Source organism: Rhipicephalus sanguineus, chromosome 2, assembly GCF_013339695.2.
Source record: "Rhipicephalus sanguineus isolate Rsan-2018 chromosome 2, BIME_Rsan_1.4, whole genome shotgun sequence".
Taxonomy (NCBI): Eukaryota; Metazoa; Arthropoda; class Arachnida; order Ixodida; family Ixodidae; genus Rhipicephalus; species Rhipicephalus sanguineus.
The window spans coordinates 158,759,946-158,780,309 of record NC_051177.1 but is presented as its reverse complement, the minus strand read 5'-3'; the positions used below and the strand labels follow the sequence as shown (position 1 = coordinate 158,780,309).

General features: G+C 47.5%; 1 protein-coding gene across 2 annotated transcripts in view; it reads right to left on the bottom strand.

Moving 5' to 3' along the window:
• LOC119383839 (venom metalloproteinase antarease-like TtrivMP_A) overlaps positions 1–20,364 on the bottom strand; it is a gene marked incomplete at its 3' end in the record, with an annotated part of 117,927 nt that overhangs the window by 8,920 nt on the left and 88,643 nt on the right. Inside the window, 1 exon segment of one of the 2 annotated variants that reach the window (XM_037652118.2) lies at positions 6,573–6,622. Coding sequence (XP_037508046.1) covers positions 6,573–6,622 — 50 coding nt within the window. 2 annotated transcript variants of the gene reach the window in all.

Genomic DNA, 20,364 nt, shown 5'->3' with positions numbered 1-20,364 from the left:
CCTTGTTGAACTAACATGATTGCGTACTTTCTTGCACGATCAAGTTGGTGTTTGGCGATCGGTTATGTATGTAGTTGCACCTATCGATTGAGATGCAGATCAGTACACTGACACGGGCGCTGTACGGCTGTATCGTCGATAGCGCGAAAAAATACACGTTATTCAATGTAATTCGTGGTCGTCAGCTGTTTGTGTTTTATGAACACGCAAATTTTATTTGAAAAGGAAGATCGCGTCTATCTTCAGTATGCGACTCGTAAAGATGAAGTCGAGGGGTGAGCTCTGTCTTGACTAGTCTTTTTACGGCAAAAGTGTTGTGTTGGAGCGTGGCGTAGTGGTATAGACCTCGGCTGAAAATCTGAGGGTGGTAGATACGATTCCTCTTGGCAGACGTTTTTTTTTTCACGTCTCTTTTTTTTTACTGAAATAATGCTTTAGTGTGTACCTTATTCCAGTGGCAATTAGTTTGTGTCGTAAACTAAGTTGGCGATGCGTTAGAAGTTGCCGATGTTCGAGGCTTCGAAGCTGCCTCTGTTGGCGTTTCAGAAACCAAAGTTTACGATCACAAACACTTTCTTTTGTTATTACTGAAAGCTATTCTATCAACTTGCACATTAAAGTGACATCTCTGGCGTCTACGCTCGGAGGATTATGGTTAAGAGACAGTTATATATCGGTGTGCGGCGTCGGCCAGAAGCTCGCGCCAGTTTGTACTCCGTCTGCTTAGGAGGGAGTTCCCGACCCTGTTCACGCTATGCCGGGGCGGGAGTTCCGAGTATTGGGAACTGTATCTGAGTAGCAGAGAGTTCGCGGTCTCTTTTACTATTCCTTCGAGGAAATAGTAAGTTCCGCGGCTAACTCTGCCCTACTCCCTCACGGCGTTAAAGAACTCTGGCGAGAGTAATACAGTCGCTCTACTCTTGCAGTACTCCCTTTACATCTGTGAGTACAGGCAAGCGAGCTGCACAGTCGCTTCGACTTCGCCTGAAGTCATATGGTCACCCAGGCGCCTCACGTACCGTGGCGCGGAACCTGTCCAGTCTCTATACGTCCTTGCTGCGCTCGCGTTATTGAAAAAAACAATCTTTAAAAAAAGGCATTGACGAAGTTGTCACTTCTGCTTTTTCTTTCTTTCTTGCAAATGCATGAGATCTAAGTCATAAAGAAGAACATGAAAAAACGACGCCCTGGCACAGCAGGCGTTATGGACACCTTCCGCTGGGTGGCACCGGCTGCTTGTGAGTATAAAATCGCCGTTTCGTGGAGGCTTATTGACACTTAAACGAGCGAAAACCACACAAGAAAAATTATCGAAAGCGTGACTCTATATATAGGATGCCAATAAAACATTAGGTGAATAGATGAATAAGAAAGAACACCTAGAGCTTGATGAAAGATAATTCTTAATGAAAGGTAATTCCAATCCTTGCCCTAACGCGTGGAGATTTCCGAGCAAAAATTAAAAAGAGAATTTGATTTTCTCCGCTATTATTGTACTTATGATGTGCAAATTAGTGACATTATAGTTCGCATAGCACACTTTATGAATATAAACCAATTCGTTGTTTCACTTTAGTAAAGTTGGTTCTTTACCCGCGATCCGAGGATCGCGATTCAACCAGAGGCTGACCACCATGTTAGTGAAGTTTTTACACTCGAGGTGCCCCGTCGGAGACTGTCGTTGTGTCGACTTGTAAGTCAGAGGCTTGGAGGTTGTAGAGCAAATAGTTTTATATACAGCAAATGTTACAAGAGGAAAATATTTACAACAGGGCCGAACAGTATCGCGATACAAGAGTAGCGCGATAGTATTTCAGAGATACCTTTGAGTATCTGTATTTCTGTATCCAGATACATTTGAAAAATATACTTGTATCTCAGTAGCGAAATACTTTTACGATGTATCATCCGTATCGCGATACTATGCAGGACACGGGTATCTCGTTACATTTTTTCGTCGGAAATGAGTTGAGGCGCGTTTCGAAGGCGGAAATGGCTGTTTTTTCTTTGTTTTTGTGCCAAGACAAGCAAAGGCGCGCCGCCGGTCGCCAAAGGGTGGCCATGGTTTCTCCTCAAGCACCGAGTGGCCCATGTGGTAAAGCGCGCTATGCCACATGTGCCAGAATCGCGGAGGCACTGTTGTCGGCCGCTGCCGACGAAAGTCGCTGTCTCTCAAAGCCACTGCAGCACGCCTAATTTTCTTTCGGATGGCAAGCCAGCCATTACTCCGTGACCCCTCACGCAGATACCGCCTTGGAACAAAGGGTTTGCAATGCTTCGCATGCGTTCAGTTCTCAAAGCGGCGCCACTTCCAAACGCAGTTCCCGTTGTCGCAGTGGACGTGACTAGAAAATGGCTTTCTTTGTCGCGCTTTCAGCCACCTCTCCAGCGTGTTAGGATGTGTTCCTATTTGATTACAAGTGTGAAACGGTCTTTTGTGGTACCAGGCACCCCCACAGCCGGAGCTGTCTCTGCCTGTTGCGGCTTGCTGAAATGGGTACTGGTAGCGTCGGTGGCGGTGACAGCTTTCATGAAGTGTGAACCTTTCGGCCCAGGCGACGAGTGCTTGCTGCTGTTTCTGATGGGGCGCTCTGACCAGCTGTCCCTGTTTCCACGTCTGTTTAGAGAGCGGGCAGGAGTGACCTTGGAGGGTTGAGACCCTCTCACCCCCAATGAACGTGATTTTAGGAAGCCAATGATTGAATTGTGCAGTTTTGACGTATTGGGTTCCATTGCGCGGAGGTAATTATGGCTGCCCTCTTTGGGCAGCGGAATTCTCAGCCGTCTGACCCGGCGCCGACCGGGCCAGACGGCTGAGGATTCCGAAGATAGCGACAGACTTCGACGTCTGAACGGTCAGAATAACCCACCTAAGGGCGGAAATGTTTTGGTATGTAGACGACCAGAGATGAGATATCGCCACGCTGCAGGGCTAGCCGGCCATGAAGGCGGTATTTAATCACTATAACACGAATTGGTGCTCGTCTGCAGTGGCATAGAGACTTTTCTTCTTTCGCGAGCCTTATGCTGAGGCCGAACCGACGCTGTCTAGAAAACAGCCTATTTCAGATGCTCACACAGCAACCTTTCAGCAAAGCAGATCCAATGTGCAAAATAAATGTATACTTTATCTCAATTCACTGGTGTCCATTAGTGATTCGAGTGATTTGCTTATAGTGTGCTATTTCTAGCATAGCTCATTTTGTTGTCATCAAGTATGTCGATTTCGGTGTTCAATACTTGTTGCTGTTGCTGTAAAATAGTGCACTTTATTTCATTTGAAACGTGTAATTACGTCATTATTACTAATTATGCACTTAGTAACCTCCCCTCTGTAATGTCTTAATGACGCTGAGAGTACTGTAACAAATAAATAAATACACTGAAAGTATCATTACGCTGCAACTTTATTTACACCATTATGCTGCACTTATAAATATCTTTGCGCGGTATTAGAATCATTGGAATAAAAAAAGTGTTTCAGTATTTGTAGTGCTATATCTGTATTCCGGAATACTTTTTTCGTCTTATTGCGGAATCACCTCCGAAATATCCCGGCACGTTAACGGCAAATGTATATCATTATCTGTATTTTAGGCTTCCAGTCCACGTATTTCGGTATCTGTATTCCGGAATACTTTTCCGAGTATCTCTGCCCAGCCCTGATTCCAAGGTATTTACAAAATTTTGGCCAGCTACTTTGGACATCGTCCAACCTCGGGGGCCCGATCACTGCCTAGCAGTAACACCACTCAGACCAGACTGCCCTTCTTCCCACAATCAAGCATTTTCCTCCTCCCTTGAGCACCTACTTTCCCCACTTGCAGTCACGTGGTCTTGCCGACCTTGGCACGCCTATTCCTCGCGTCCATGCAGCTGAACCTGCAAGGAAAGGGCTCTAACGAAGGTTTGGGGTGACCTCTCGAATTCTTCCGCGGTAGCGCACATTCGAGAGAGTTTTCTGCTAACGCCACGGGCACGCCGTCACCGACTCTCTTCCCTCGGCGTCATCTTTGCTTCCGGTGACTGACCTTTGTATGCAGACATGGTGACATTGTTCTTGCCCAGGTGGCAGCCGTTCGCAGACCCCGCGCCTTCTCTCTGCGCGGGCGACGTTGCGGGCACACCGGCGCCGACGGTCTCCCTCCGGCTCGCTCGTTTCTCCGAACCTTACAACTTTAGAGTCCCTTTAAGAACTGAGCAAAGTCTAAGTCCTGCCCGAAACGAGCCCGCCACCTCAAACCCGGGCCCGACCCTAAGACCGGAGATTCAGGCCCAAGCTCGACCCAGGCCCGCCGTGAAAACGACTTTACCTGGCCTGACCCACGGCCGGGTGGGGCCGGGCCCGGATTTTCGGGTAGTCCCGAGCCCGTGCAGTGCTCGACTACGTCTACCCCCACTTCGCTACCGAAAATGAAGGGAAGGCCGAGTGAGAGTGGAGAAACCGAAACCAGCCGAAGTGGGTATTTTATACCCTGCAACTTCCCTATTACAGCCCTTATTATGGCGAAAGCCTTCGATGTGTCATGAAACGCCAAAATTGACCATCGGCGTCCCGCGTCGGCGGTGACAACACGAGTGATGCAAAAATCATCACGTCGTGACCTCGCCACACGACGTCATCACGACGTCACAGATCGACAAAGTATCGTGACGTTACGTCACCGTAGCGTCACGAAACACACCACATGATTACGTCGTCGCACGAAGACATCGCTTGGTAGGCCGATCACGGAGGCAATGCAAAACCAGATGAGTGCCCCCGATTCCGCGGGCAGGGCAAAATCACGTTAAGTGTAGAAACCTTTCGGAGGGGGTCGAGGGACGATCAATACATCGACTGAGAAGAAAACATCATGGCTTTCGCGTTAGAGTTGTCCTTAGCGAATGCATAAGGGACCCCGCGAGTTTTTTGTAAGTCTTGTGGCAGCATGCCCACATTGTACAAGCGCGCCGTTATCCCTCCATCCCAAATATTGAGGGTTTGTTTTCTCCCCCGTAAAATCCACTCCCGTAAAGTCCTGCCAATGTCTTTTTGGCTCCTCTTTTGCGAAGTAAGTAGCATATCTATAACAAGCAGATTTCTCATCTAGCAGAACTTTTTGTTCGGCTAGTTGGTGCATGTTTAACAGCAAGAATAAGGCGCAAACGAGACGAACACAAGAAGTGACATGGACGAACGCCGAGGCGTTCGTCCATGTCACTTCTTGTGTTCGTCTCGTTTGCGCCCTATTCCTGCCGCTCTCATCTTGTATATATGGGTGTCTCTGTGATAAGTTGATTCGAGTTTTAAAGCAAGTGTTGCACGAAAGGCAATGCTGATGTCCAAGAAAAGAGAATTAACTTAGCAGTCACTTTTATGCGCATAAATGAACACACTAGCTGAAAAATGTCGAAAAAAAAATTAGCGCGAAGAATTAACATAGACGCAGGAGAAGAGCCCAGATGGGCACGAGCGCTCATCCTTGTCTGTGTCTCAACAAGGCTGTTCGTTGCCCTACTGGGCGCTTGCTTAGGGATATATTTTAGCCGCGAAAGACCACATGCACAGAGCAAAGAAGCACACAACGACAGGACTGACCCGTCCTATCGTCGTGTGTTTCATTGCTCTGCGTATGTGCTCTTTCGCGGCTAAAATATATCTGTGTTCTTGTTCTGCACGTGCCTTAATATAGCGCGCTATATTTACTTGTAACTATGGTAGACCTACTAGCCCAGCCAACTGTTCTTCTGATAAAAATGTTGGTTACCGCTACGGAGTGGATGTTGTTTTTCAGGCTCCCAACAAATATCTGACCTGTGTTGCAAAAGGAGCAGGAATGAAGATGCACCCGATGTTGAAAAGTGTACTGCAATCCATAGAAATATGTACGTCGCATGTACTGTTTAAATAAATTGTCGAATCCCAATATCTTGTGGTATTCGCTGCATTAGACAATAACGGCTGTGTGAGCACTTATTGTCTATACATAATTATTCACCTACTCATCGGGTATCTGACTGTGCCTTGTGCGCTTATTCACCCGGTGTTTCAAACACTATGGTTCTTTCTAGGCCTTATGACCAGTTCATACGTGAAGTTTCAGAAGCTTTTTACATTAGCAAGTGTTGCTATTCTTGTGTTAGCCAAAACTCAGTGATGTTGCACAACAAAATAGGTTCCTTTATTGATGAGCGCATAACATCAATTTTTTTATGAAGTTGACTTCAATTGACTTGTGCGCTTCGCGCTTACAATTTCATGTTGCCTTTCAATAAGCTGTCATTTGCGAGTACCGCGACCAGTGTCGTTCCTTTATTTCTTGTCCTCGGTTTTATTTGTGTGCTATTTTTCTTAAGTAATGAATGAGCCCTTCTCCAACAAAAAGTGCTTTGTTTCACGAATGATTATATATTTTTTGCACAAGTTGCTGGTATAATGCAGCAAATTATCGTGCGAATTATTTGATGGTGCTATACCTAAAGGCTGACCAAACTAAAATGGACTTTTTCAAGATCCCTTTAAAACGAGAGCTCCATTTTTTATCAACTTCAATAAATACTTTTTTTTAAAAAAAGAGAAAAATGCTTACCACCAGAATTGCCAATTAGTACATTGTTTTCCCATCGAGACATATTCTTCCTGAAACAGTAGAAATACAACGATGCGGCACATGTTACTTACGGCAGCAGAAACTTGTTTTTTTTTGTTGACTGGCGCAAAACACAAGAAAAAACATAAATCGCACAATCTGCACTACATGACCATATGTCAAAAGCTCAATATTGCCGGGGTATTTTTCTCTGCGTGTCTCATTAGGTCGAGAGCCTAAAAAAGGCCCCTGTCGCAGAGAAAACGGTGTTGGTGTGGGCGGCGTTGTTTGGGAGCGAAACATCCCAATGGATGAAACGAATAAAAATCAGAGATAGATGCGAAATCGAACCCAGGCTTTCTGCGTGGCTCTCAAGTGTTCTGCCGCAGAGCCTTGTCAGTGCTTGGAACTGCTTTGGAAAAATGCCCCACAGAGGAATTATAGTTAACCGAGGAGACACTTTCACCGACGTAACATGTCGTCACAAAAGCATACAACCGCTCCAGGCGTCACACCTAGGGCACTTCGCAAAAATTTTGTGGTTTGAGGCTGCCCATTCATTACAAAGGGCTCACCCATTATTCATCATCGACATCATGATCAACCACATCAGCAACAAAGTGTACACGTAAGTGCACGTATTGGCTTATAGATGCGTAGTGGTTAGTTCGCTATTCGCAAAATGCTGAATTATAGTGCACCGGCTACTTCACCACTACTCATGCAGTTGGTGCTCCAGGAGAGTTTGCAATGGTAAATGTTGTACTTGGTAAAGTGAAGCGCAATAGATGGGGAGAAAAACACGAGGCGGACGAAAGGGACGTTTCTCCCGTCTGTCTCACTTTTCACGCCTGTCTATTGCGCTTCACTTTACTACGTATGCACCACCAACCGAGCTAAAATTCTCTTTTCAAGCAACCGTTATGTCTGCCACCTTGTGCGAGCTCACTGTAGCTTAGTGATGCAGAACTATCGATGGTACTATCGATACTATCGATAGCTGAGTCACTATCGAACTATCGATGGTAAAATATACTATCGATAGCGCTATCGATAGTAAGTACTATCGATAGTTTAAAATCAACAGCGCGAACTCATTGCAGAATAAACTTGGTTTCCCGCGCGCGTGGTACATAGTGGAGCCGGAGAAGCAGTCTGAAGGGCAAGAAAGTTGAGATGCTTGTGTTCTTCACCAGAGTGCTTCGCTGACAGATGATCATAAAGTCAAACTATTCGGCTGTAGCGGAAACGAAGCTGTTGCATGGGGTGGAACTGCGCGGCTTCAGTTTTATATTGCATTTTATGATTTCAAAGTAAAAAAAAAATGATCAAGAACAAAGCTTGGTAATTGTAAGATGTAAGTGGTTGCTTTTAAATATGAATTTATTGATGGACATATGCCGCCATTTTCACTGCGCAAATAATTTCTTTCGCCAAAAATCTGCTCATAAATTAAGCGAAGCTAATAGTAGGCTATCGCGAATATTTTGGCAATATGGCCAGCCAGCAACAGCATCGTTATTCGCGCCACTATGGATAGCTTGTCACATGGTTGTGACTGTGAATAATGCTGCAGCAAGACTGGGAAATACGAAGCTCTTTATTTGTCGAACTTGTGCCCAGAAAATCAAAACTCAGAATACAAGCGATACACGCTGCGCACTGATAGGCGAGAACAGTCGCCGGCCGTCGAGTAATCTGATAATCGGTAAAACGCTTTGTCTTTTGTACATCAGTCATCAAACCTTCCAGCGTTATCGCTGGTGCTCGCGTAAGCTCTCGAATAAACTTGAATATTCGCGTCGGGCACGTAATCTTAAAATGTCAAACAATCGCGAAGCTTCTCCAACATCAATTGCGTCAAATGCTGCTAACCGTCTGTGGGTGAAACCCGAATACATCAAAACAAAGCAATAAACACGCGTGGCAGTAATATCGCTAGTAATATTACCGACGTTACTACCGATTCGACTATCGATAGCTTATCGATAGTAGTACTATCGATAGTTTCAAAGAAACTATCGATACTATCGATAGTCAATTTACCGATAGTTTTGCATCACTACTGTAGGTCCATGTCGGGTGACAAGGTATTCGTCAATGCTCCGCCTTTTCTGGCCTCGCCGTCCAAGACCGTGTCTGTGCCAGACAGAACCCCAAATAAATAAATAAATGAATCAATGTCATGCGCCCAGACGTCCTATTCCCTCTGGCACGGTTGAAGAAACCATCCAGAAGGCTATACGATACACATACACACGCGCACACGCACACACACACACACACACACACACACACACATATATATATATATATATATATATATATATATATCTACTGCATGCGTGCTTTGGGTATGAGCATCTGTGTAGTGGGAAACAGGGAGGTAGTAGTAGAAGAGGACGCTCGGCTAGTGAAAAGGCCTCCGGTGCGCGTTTGTTCAACACCTTCGCGTCCACCGGTACGTCGCAGCTAAATAAACCCTCTCGTAGACGTAACAGAGTGGTGGAGGTGCTGGGTACAGCACATCAACGTACCACGGAGCCACAGCTGTTCGGACTTCGCCGGAGCCGTCGTCTTGCCGGTCTGCCACCGACAACATTCGTCATGGCCCAGAGCACAGGTCAAGACTCAACAACCTCAACCACGCAAAGGTCAGCGCCAGCTGCACCTCGGCATCACTACATCGAACCCCGCCCGTTCGCGGGCAGGGCAGAAGAAGATGTGGACGCGTGGCTGACGCATTACAAGAGGGTGAGTCGGTACAACTGCTGGTATTCCACCGACCAACTGGCAAATGTCGCGCTGTTTCTCACGGAAACCGCCCTGACGTGGTATGAAAACCACGAAGAGTCCTTAACGACGTGGGATCTTTTCGCTGAAGAACTGAAGAAGTGCTTTGGCGACTCTGATTCGAAAAAGAAAAGCGCGGAGCACACGCTGGCTCAGAGAGCTCAGACTCCTGGAGAGACGTGCACCACCTATATAGAGGAAGTTCTGAAGCTCTGTAAGATCTTGAACCCGCAGATGTCCGAAGAAGACCGGGTCGGACACCTCCTGAAAGGTATAGCAGAAGACGTCTACAATTTTCTGATAGGTAGGGAAGACCTCACCTCTGTCTCCGCCGTCCAACGTCACTGCCGTACGTTTGAAAAGTTGAAGACTCGTCGTATTGCCCCGAAATTTGGAAGGCTGGCAAATGTAACAACGGTCGCCAGTGTCGACGTGAGCCCGCCCGCCGACCTTGCCGCTACTATCCGGGCAATAGTGCGCGAAGAGCTACAGCGACAAGACGTATTGGTCGACGACACCATCCATCATCCGCCCAGCTGTCCAACCTACTACACGGCGCCGCTAGCTCCTTTGCCACCATCGGTATGTGTGACGGACATCAGCGAAGCCCGCACTTCTTGGCCACGTCGGGAAGCATTCACGTTTGACCAGCGGTACGGCCAACGCCTTCGTTCCGGTCCCGCCCTACAGAAGCGGGCAGTTCCCGTTCAGCAAGCTGGCCCACTGCATTCGGCTAGACGACACTCCACAGCAGAGCGCTCTCAGCAGTGGTCCGGCGAGCGTCCCCTACCAGTCTGCTACAACTGTGGCGTTGAAGGCCACATTGCCAGGTACTGCAACTACCAGCAGCCGCTGAGGTACGACCGATCACCGAGATTCCACCGGTCTGGCTTTGCACGAGCACCGACGTTCCCGGGGAGCGCATTTCACGAGATACCAACACCGCTACGAAACCGTTCTCCGGCCTCCGACCGCAGTGTGACACCACCACCGGCTCCTCGCGCCAACCGATCGCCGTCTCCTCGGCGCCGCTATCCCTCGCCTCCTCCGGAAAACTAGTCGGCGCGGCCGTTGAGGTGAGGTCGCTGGACAGTCTTCGATTTCAACCGAAATACCTCCTTTAATTTGCATGCTTAAAAATAAGGTTCCTGTGTTATCGATGGTGTATCAACAATGGCCCTAGTGGACACAGGTGCAACCGTGTCAGTGATGAGTCTTGTGTTTCAACGCCTCCTTGGACGAAAAGTTATGTTCCGCTCGGACCGTGCTGATACGTTTCGCGGAGTTAGCGGAGATGTACTACAACCTGTTGGTGTCTGCACTGTGGCTGTTAGTTTGGGGTGTCAGAAATTTATTGCAGAGTTTGCTGTTCTCCTTCATACTACGCATGATGTAATTCTGGGACTCGATTTCCTGAAGCTTTGTGGTGCTACTGTCGATTGCCGCACAGGAGAAATGACCGTAGATTCAAATGTTCCAGTTGCGTTTCTAGAAAATCCGCCCTGCCAGGAAAGTACCCTTTGCGTGTCCATGGACACAACTGTGCCACCCTTGTCTGCCAAGTGTGTCCCTGTCGCCTGTTCCCCTGCAACCGAGAAAACGTTTGACGCCACCGTAGAGCCTGATCACCTCAGTTGCGTAAAGAAGAATGTTTTAATACCCTACTGTACGCTGTCAGTTGTGCAAGGGCATACTGGTTTATGGGCCATCAACTGCTCTGATGAACCTACGGTACTGCCGGAGGGTCTAAAACTTGCCGAGATTCGTCAGCATCAAGTACTCTCACTTGCCATACTTGCAGAGAGCAGCGATTCCTCGGATAAAACTGATTTCGATAATCTGCACGCCAGGGACACCTCTATTATGGCTACGATTGACAAGTCTCTCAGCACCAACGAGCGCAATGAACTGGCGAGTATTTTGCGCACACATGCCGCTCTTTTCGATTTCGCCCAGCTACAGGCTCCGTCATCATTCCCTGCTTCTCGTATAAAGCACCGCATAGATACGGCATCCCATAGACCTCTCCGACAGAAACCATACCGTGTATCGCCTTCGGAACGCGCCGTCATCAATGAACAGGTCTGCGAGATGCTAAAGAAAAATGTAATTCAAGAATCATGTAGTCCGTGGGCCGCTCCCGTAATTCTAGTCAAGAAGAAGGATGAACATGGAGATTTGTGTTGACTACCGCCGCTTTAACGCCATCACCAAAAAAAGACGTATACCCACTACCACGGATTGATGATGCTATAGACTGTCTTTCATCAGCCTCTTATTTTTCGTCCGTTGATTTGCGGTCCGGGTATTTGCAGATTCCAATGCACGAGGAAGACAAGGAGAAAACGGCATTCGTTACACCAGATGGACCTTTTGAATTTATGTGATGCCGTTCAGGCTCTGCAATGCACCTGCAACTTTTGAGCGCTTCATGGACAACATTCTCCGTGGTCTGAAGTGGGAAATCTGCATGTGTTATTTGGACGACGTTGTGATTTTCGGGCGCACTTTCTATGAGCACAACTCACGCCTTGGTCTCGTGCTGGATTGCCTCAGCAACGCACGCTTGGTTCTCAACTCAAAGAAATGTCGTTTTGGAGAGCGTCAAACACTCGTCCTTGGACACTTAGTGGACAAAGAAGGCATACGACCGGATCCCGCGAAGACGGCCGCAGTGGAGGCGTTCAAGCAACCTCACTCGGTAAAAGAACTGCGCAGCTTTTTGGGCCTTTGCTCATACTTCCGTTGATTCATTCCTGGCTTTGCCAATATCGCGCACCCGCTCACCTGCCTGCTTCAGAAAGGCGTGCGGTTTGACTGGACCCCGGAATGTGCGTCCGCTTTTCTGAGTTGAAGTTCCATTTTGACGTCTCATCCAATTCTTCGACACTTCGATCCTCTGGCTCCTACAGAACTCCATACAGACGCCAGCAATATATATATATATATATATATATATCTAGATATATATATATATATATATATATATATATATATATATATATATATATATATATATATATATATATATATATATATATATATATTAGAGACGTCTACTTATGAGGGTATACTTAGAGAGTCCTGTAGCTTCTACGCTTTACCTTGCTAATTAACTTGAAAAGTTCGCATATGGTAGCTATGAAACTCAGGAGGAAGCTTTTTGCACATCTAATTCGTAAGTGCATCTTTCAATTCTCAAGACTACAAAGGCAATTGCGGTTCCAAAAATCACAATGGACTTACTTCTCAACTTTTCTTAGCGATATGCACTTCTGCGAGCACGGACCCAGATTGCGCTGTCTGTTATGTTTAACCCCGGGGCATCGTAATTCTCGTCAGTGCCCTTAGCGCAAAAAAAAATTGGGGGACCCTTAAGCTTCGGCTTTAAGAGCTTAAGCTTCGGCTTTAATCCTGCTCCTGGTGCGCACTTCAACCACTACGTGCATACTTATTAATGTGTATTGTTACACACACGTACACAGACACACACACGCGCGCGCGCGAGAATGGTACATACAGGTTTTTGATCTAAAGCAAGAGTCGCATGGCCTCCAAGATGCACGCCGCGCGCTTGCCATCTCGGAGGCCATGAAGAGTCTCACAATGCCTCAAAGATGGCAGCACATTATCTCGCGTTCGCTGTTTGCTTGATCAACGCCTCCTCTGGAAAAAGGCGCCATTGGCTTGATATGTTTTTCCGCTAGATGGACATAGTTGTCCATTTCCTTTCTCGATTTTTCGCTCACGGATGATTTTTCGTTCACAACCAACGGTCCCCGCGGGCCCTACACCGACGACGGAATTTCTGCGACACGAGCTCTCTAACGCTATCGCGTTAAAACTAGCAGTTCCGTGTACAAATAAAACCGATGAGCGAAGCTCCTTAGAAATGGCACGCTAAAGACTATGCGCCTGATCACATTGCTGGCTTTCATGAAGGCGGTAGGGTGGGGAGACCATCTGCTACTACCTTCGGCAAAGCGCCCGTGGTGCGCTAGAATGATTGTTGTCACTTCACAATCCACGATAAAGGTGGTGAAAATGAAGACAATTATTATAGCCAGTTTTGCACAGAGCTTATTCCTTTCAACCTCGTAATTCTGGTGCGCTAGAACCGAACCGCTCAAGGCCTAAGCATTTACTTTATATCGCCGGCCACTGCAACCTAAAGTGATGCTTAAGAGAAGGGAGCTTCGACGGCGCGGAGTGGTGTGGAACTAATGAGCTTCGCTCCTAAAAATTGGTGTTGGCTCGGGAGTGACTCTGTTTCCTCATAATATTTAAGTCGCAACTATGAGCGAGTCAGTTTCACAGCGGAAAATGCCATTTGACCTAAAATCTACAGACAGGACGCAGTGCTGTGTCCTGTTTCTTCACTTCGCGGTCTTCGCGCTGTTCGGCCAGAATGATCATGCAACAAGTACCCTATGTATGAAGCATGTGCTAAAATCTATCTTTGTTTTCTGCAGTCAGTGTCTTCTCTACTTCGAAAAAGATGGCTGATCCCTCTGTCATAGGAATCGGTATAACACGAAAGTGAAACACGTCGTCACATAACTAGTTGACTGTTTATAGTGCATTGGTATATCAGAACTTGTAGAATGTCTACTGTTGCTTGGCAGATATAGCACCGCTTTATGTAGACGCACCTACGTTGATACCTAGCGGCACATCTCCGTACCGATGACTAATGCGCATGATCATGGTTTAACCCTTGCGCTAGATGAAGTTCTTAACATATACTTGGACACCGCATAAGGTGAATCCCGCACAAAGATGGCATCAAAAAGCACATAATAAACACTGATACTCGATATGCACTCCTTCAAAGTGTCGTGAAACTCGAAGAGAAACGCTACGCGCGTCATGTCTTCCCTCTAGCTTGGCCTTTATTTCTAAGAGGGCGAGCGGGGAACGCGGTGCGACAGCCAGGCGAGCGTCGGAGAGATATTTTTTTATATGGATGGATGTTATGAGCGAGGCTAGGGCTAAAGCCACCACCTCGCGGTGTGTTAAATAAAATTACACTTCCATTGTAAACGCGCCGATTGGGACGGTCGCAACAACGGCGCCTTTTTAAAGACGATAGTCTTTCTTGGGATACTTAAACGCAGAAATTTTGGTCCGTCTTTCTGTCTTTCTGTTTGTCGGCACGTCCCTCGATTCAGCCACTCGGCCAAAGTTGAACCACTAGCCCAAGGGCCAGCCATCTTGAACGGCTGACTAGGTTCATACTTGTGCACATTGTCGATCAAAAAGCAAACACGCATATCTCAGGCGCAACATCACTAGGTAAGTATTGAGTGGTGTGTTCCTTTAATAGAAAATGCACACATACGTAATTCTAAAGACCCTAGTTCCTGAACCTTTGCTGAAAATGCGACTGCGCTGAAACTTGCCTTCCTCCGTGCCCTCTGCACGAGCTCATTGTTGTGTTTCGGTTTCGGTTCTGTATTGCACTGTACGAATGCCATGGGGCGCCGCTCTGGCATTCCTGTTTTACCCAGGCGACGTGCAAATAAAAGAGTGTGTGGAGAGTACTCGTTGAGTGCGGACGTTTCTTCTGCTTCAGCGCTTCACGCCAAACCGTGTGTTCGGCCTGGCTGGCGTCCCCGCCGGTTGCGTTGGTCACCGCCGGTCTTCGCCTGCTGCTGCACCGGTACTACCAGCCCGCAACACAGCACTCATGTTCCCCGACGTATTGCCAGATGGCGTCCATATCTCACGCAGCGCCTCTTCTATCGTCTTTAGACGACATTTGCAGCGAAGCACGCAGATACGCAGCAATTTTTTTTGTTTTGTTTTTCGAGCCTGGTGGCACACATGTCACCACCCTTTTATAAAGGGGACGCTCAGAGCATCCATCCATCCATCCATGCAAGAGCACTTGAGAGAAAAGTGTGAAAGATAAAAGGCGCGTTCATGTAGCATTCGTTATGTGTTTGGCGTTAGCTCAGCGGGCTAAACGCCCGCCAGCCATCGTCGTGGACCGAGAGGTCATGAGTTCGACTCCTGTAGGCGGAACTTTTCTTATAGTTTTTTTCTTTGCCATTTGATGGCGTTCATTTTGCTGACGTACTTCCGTGGCGGAAATACGTCATGAAAATCTTGGTGGACCCCAGCATAAAACACTTTCGTGTTAAAAACAAAACTTATTATTAACAGCTCAGTAGGGTACATTATTCTTCATGATTCACGTTCCAAACTGGTCTCTGAGCCATGCTCCGAACCTTCGCAGGTACAACAGTGGTTATTCGATGCCAGCAATAACGTGTTAATCGACTGGAACACAAGCCTTCGCATCTTCCTGCCACAGGAGTAGGCGATGAGGAGGAACGCAACTGTTCTGAACGCAGGCAAGAGCAGTGGTAGACACTATAGTGGTATGTACCACTTGGAACTAGATTCCTGATGCCTCAAAACGCAACTATACTTTTTGCTAATCAAGAAATCATTCATGATCAGCTGCTGCTACCTGCTACTATTACTAATACTGCGTCTTGTGTGGGCTGTTCAATATCTCTGCTAATCTTTGCCTTGCCAGAGTAGTATGAAAGGAGTAGCGAGTGTTCCTCTTTTGATTCGTAAATTGCATCAGGTGGCGAGAATAATAAATACTGGAATTTGGGTCCCGAAACCACGATATGAATAGCGGGGCGCTGTAGCGGCGGGCTCCGGTATTTTTCGCCACCTGGGATTCATTAAAGTGCACCTAACTACACGAGCCTCTAGCATCGCGCCTCATTAGAATTGCGGCCGGGATTCAATCCCGCGGCCTTTTATAAAAATTCCAAAGAGAAAATGAGCAAATTGGCAACCTGACTCTGCGCAGATGCGGCAGTCTTTTCTTATTGGCAGCTGTTGAAACTGCAGTAATACCGTTACGGGCCAAGGTCAACATTGTCACAATGCTCAACGTTGTGAGAAATTCAGTGGTGCTACTGCCACATTTCACAAACTATGTTCGCCTAATAACGATGAAGGGACTGTAAAATCAGCGCACAAATTTAGATTTCTTTTTGTGCATGTACTTTGATAAATATATATGCATGTCACGAAAGTGCGGAAGGAGCCATTCAGCATTCGAAGAAAACGGGGCACGCGAAGATCGGCATGGCCGTGCCTTACGTACAGCTGTTCTTTCTTTCTTTCTTCTTTCTTTCTTTCTTTCTTTTCTTTTCTTTTCTTTCCTTTCTTTCTTTCTTTCTTTCTTTCTTTCTTTCTTTCTTTCTTTCTTTTTCTTTCTTTCCTTTTTTCTTTCTTTCCTTCTCTCTTTCTTTCTTTCTAGGTAGCAGCCGTCGCTGGAAGGCTGTTTTCGGGCAGAATCGCCGTGTTGTCGTTCACGTTCTTTCCAGCGGGATCGGCGGTCGAGGCTTCCGATAACACGAGAACCAGACAATATAAGCCAGACATAGATAGAATTTACATTAAATTCTCATATTCAGCTAAAAAGCGCTTCCCTTTCTCTAGACAGAAATAATGCTTACGGCGTCACTGACACAAATTTCGCGCCATGGGCTGGTTTGAACATGGCGCACTCGGTAGTTACTGCGGCCGCCGGCGGAGGCCGTCACTTGCCGCCGCACGCACGCGATCGAAGTGAATGTACGCCGCGCGTTCGAAGAAAAGAAAAAGAAAAAGTGCTCAATGTCACGAGGCGCGCTTGATGTACATTCTTCGCCCGTGCCAACCCTCCCTGCTTAGCTTCCAGTGCTTTTGTCAGGACTGCAGAAGAGAGAAAGCAATTACAGCGTGTGACAAATCTTTGCAACTCCGCTCGTACTGGACGGATTCTAAATAATTTTCTAAATAAATAAATAAATAAAGGAGGAAATAAACTCCTTTAACGAAGTCATTCCATGGCTACTTGGAAAAGTGTTGCAGGGCCCCTTTAAGCGTGGTCCAGCAGATCACTTTTGATGATGCCAAATATTTTGCTTCGCGAAACTACGATTGCTGTTGTTCAGGGGACTCGGGCAGCCAAACACATATATATATATATATATATATATTTTTTTTTTGCTGCGAAATTAAAGGAGGTTGCCGGACATGCACCAACGGCCTTTCTGAATTCACCCTATGCATAGCTCAATAAACAGTGGATGCAAAGGACGAGATGTTTGCTAAAGGGTTAAGCAAATGGAAATTCAGCCAAGTGTGAAAACATTGTTTTTTAAATTACATTTGGACACATTGCCATCCCGGACGTTTTCGAAAAGATCGCTTTTTATTTGAGACAGGTTTTTATTGCCCCTGGGGTTCGCATTACTTTATCTGTGGAAGATCGGATACATCAGATCACGCATTTTTACCCTGATGGGAAAGGGTTTATTTCAGTTATATGTTACGGTGAAGTTCTTCTGCGTTTTATATTTTACAAAGAACTTATTCTGAATTCATTTGAAATCCAGTTTCTAGCTGTCGAAAACCTGGACGGGCTGCATTTTGACCTAATAATGCTGCTTGGCCTCCTTTGCTTCCGGTGGGTTTACTCTTCCACCTTCGAAGGGCTACTGCTACATGCTGACATCTGTTGACCCTGCATTTATAGCAACAGCGCCTAGCGAGCGTACTCGACGCCCGCACAGTACTCCTGACTAAGAAACGGCGACACACGTGTTTGTGCGCCCCGACGTAGTCCCAAAGCCTTTGCAGCGCCCTTACGATGGACCTTACCGCATCATCAAGCGCCATGAGAAGCTCTACACGCTGGATTTAAACGGTCGTCATGATACCGTGTCTATCGACCGCCTTAAAGCAGTCATCGTCGAGGACCCTCTGGGCCGTGGTATTCCAGATTGCGCAGCACCTTCTGCCTCCGTTCCCACCACTTCATCGCACTCTTCACCCCCTCCCACCGCTGCAACCAGGGAGCGTCGCTCTCTATCGTTCAGGCTCCCTCCTGTCAGCGGGCTCCTTCACTAGCGGGGGGCCTATAGAGGCTTCCCAAGCAACGCTTAACGGCGCTGCTGCTCTTGACACGCAGCGCCATCTCTGGCAGAAAAAGAGAAACTGGGGTGTAAGCAGCCCGCGTTTTCCCTTCTCTCCACCGCGTTGCTGCTCGCTTCTTTGCACGTGCAGAGCTCTCGCGGTGTACTTGCGGCGGCTCACAATGTAGCGCTTGCAGTGCGGCTTCAAAAGGATTTTCAAGGTTGATTGGCACTTCCGAAAAGCGAACATGATAAAATGAGAAAGGCTCGTCAATGACGTTAACGGTGAAGAGCAGACGATCGACGACAACGACGCCCGACTCAAAACGAAATGCATTTCCCAAGTCGCGATTACACCGTGTAGGACGTATAACTCGAGGTAAATCTCATTCTGTCATTTTAAAGATGAATAATGGTCCACATGCACTCCGAAATGAAGCCGTACACGCCATCGATGTTCTGCGGCGTGGACTACGAATCATATGATTGTTGTTTTGATATGGCATGCTCACAGTAGCAGCCGTGTACTTTCGTGAACAAATGCTTGCGGCGTGCGAAAAAAAGATTATACGGCCATGGCACTGCTTCCTGAGAAGGTTAGAGTCAAGTCCTCCGTGCCGCTGGAGAATCACCCGCCGATTAAGACACGAGGCAGCTAGCTGAGCTTTAACCACTGTGAAGCAAGATGAACTGCTCGCCTCGTTTTTCCGGTTCTCGCGTCATGCTTGCAGTCTCTTTTTATGATATCGACTTGACAGGCGTATAAAACCTGTTGCGTGAACGCGGCTAGAAAATCGCACAACATCAGAAGGTATTACTGCAAGGTTGCAATTGCAAAGCACGTATTAAGTCCCAGTTATATTTAGCGGTTAAATATATATCACCCTAATAAAGTGACAAAAACAAAGCAAACCTGCAGAACGATGTCAAAGCTTGCTGAAAATGCGCAGACGTCCGTTCCGGCGTGATAAAGCAGCCTTCCCGACGCGTGAAATGGAGGCGCCGAACTTCTGACAATATGCCGAGTTCAATTGTATTCAACAAACCGCGCAACGCTAACGGTATAACGCGAATGTGAACGTTCAACAACGACGAGTAGGTCTCACGAGCACGGGGAATCAAAACACGAAGTTGCTTCACCTACAACCGTAACTGGACTTTAACAATGCGAGAAGACAGCGAGTAATCATTAGTGTAGTCGCTGCTTGCATGCGCCGCGTTACTTACCTATTCAGGTAGTCGGAACGAACGAAAGCGATGAACTCAGACAGCCAAAATAGAAGGCGAGACAGCGCTGTCAGCTATCCACGCTTGCCGCCTTTATTTCTCGTGCGACACGCCCGGGAACCGATACAGTTTAACACGTGAATCGCGTGCCTTGGTGTTGTCTGCACTGTTGTGGCTGGCCACTAAGCCTCAATACTTCGGACCTCACTTGCGCTTCCGCGGGGTAGCTTCTGCCATCGCGGAAACGCGCAGCTTCGCACAGCAAGCCTCTCGGTTTAACGTACCCAGCTGACGGCCCCCCAGTTACCCGCACCGAGAGAAAAACGCGTGCGCACATGCGCTACCGCTACCGTGAAAGGGGCTGAGTCGGCCGCGCCTAAGGTTCAGAGCGTTCCGACAGAGCCGCAGCGCGGCTGGCGCGGCGCTGTCGTCGCGCCGCAAACTTGTCCTTGGGTTCCCTATAGCAACAGCGCCGAGCAAGTGTGCTCGGGGCTCGGAGTCCCCGTTCGCATGGTGTAGTGTTTATTGTTCGGGCGCCGAGTGCGGCCTGTGAACTCGAGTTAAAGCCAGCGCATCTCTGACCTTGGCCGATCGTCTCCGTTTACGCGCCAAGCACGTGCGTTGTAGACACAGCGGCCGCATCGAAGTTACGTCAGTCGCCTCGTCGCTGCTGCCTCGTTCGCCTCGAAACGCTTTTGCCTAAATATACGAGTTCTTATTGTAGACGTACCTTTGTTTCTCTTTACTTGTGAATACGCAATATCATCAGGCAGCCAACGCCCGGATGTCTACACATTCTATCGACCAGGCGATGCTTGCGCAACCCTTAGGTTGTTGCA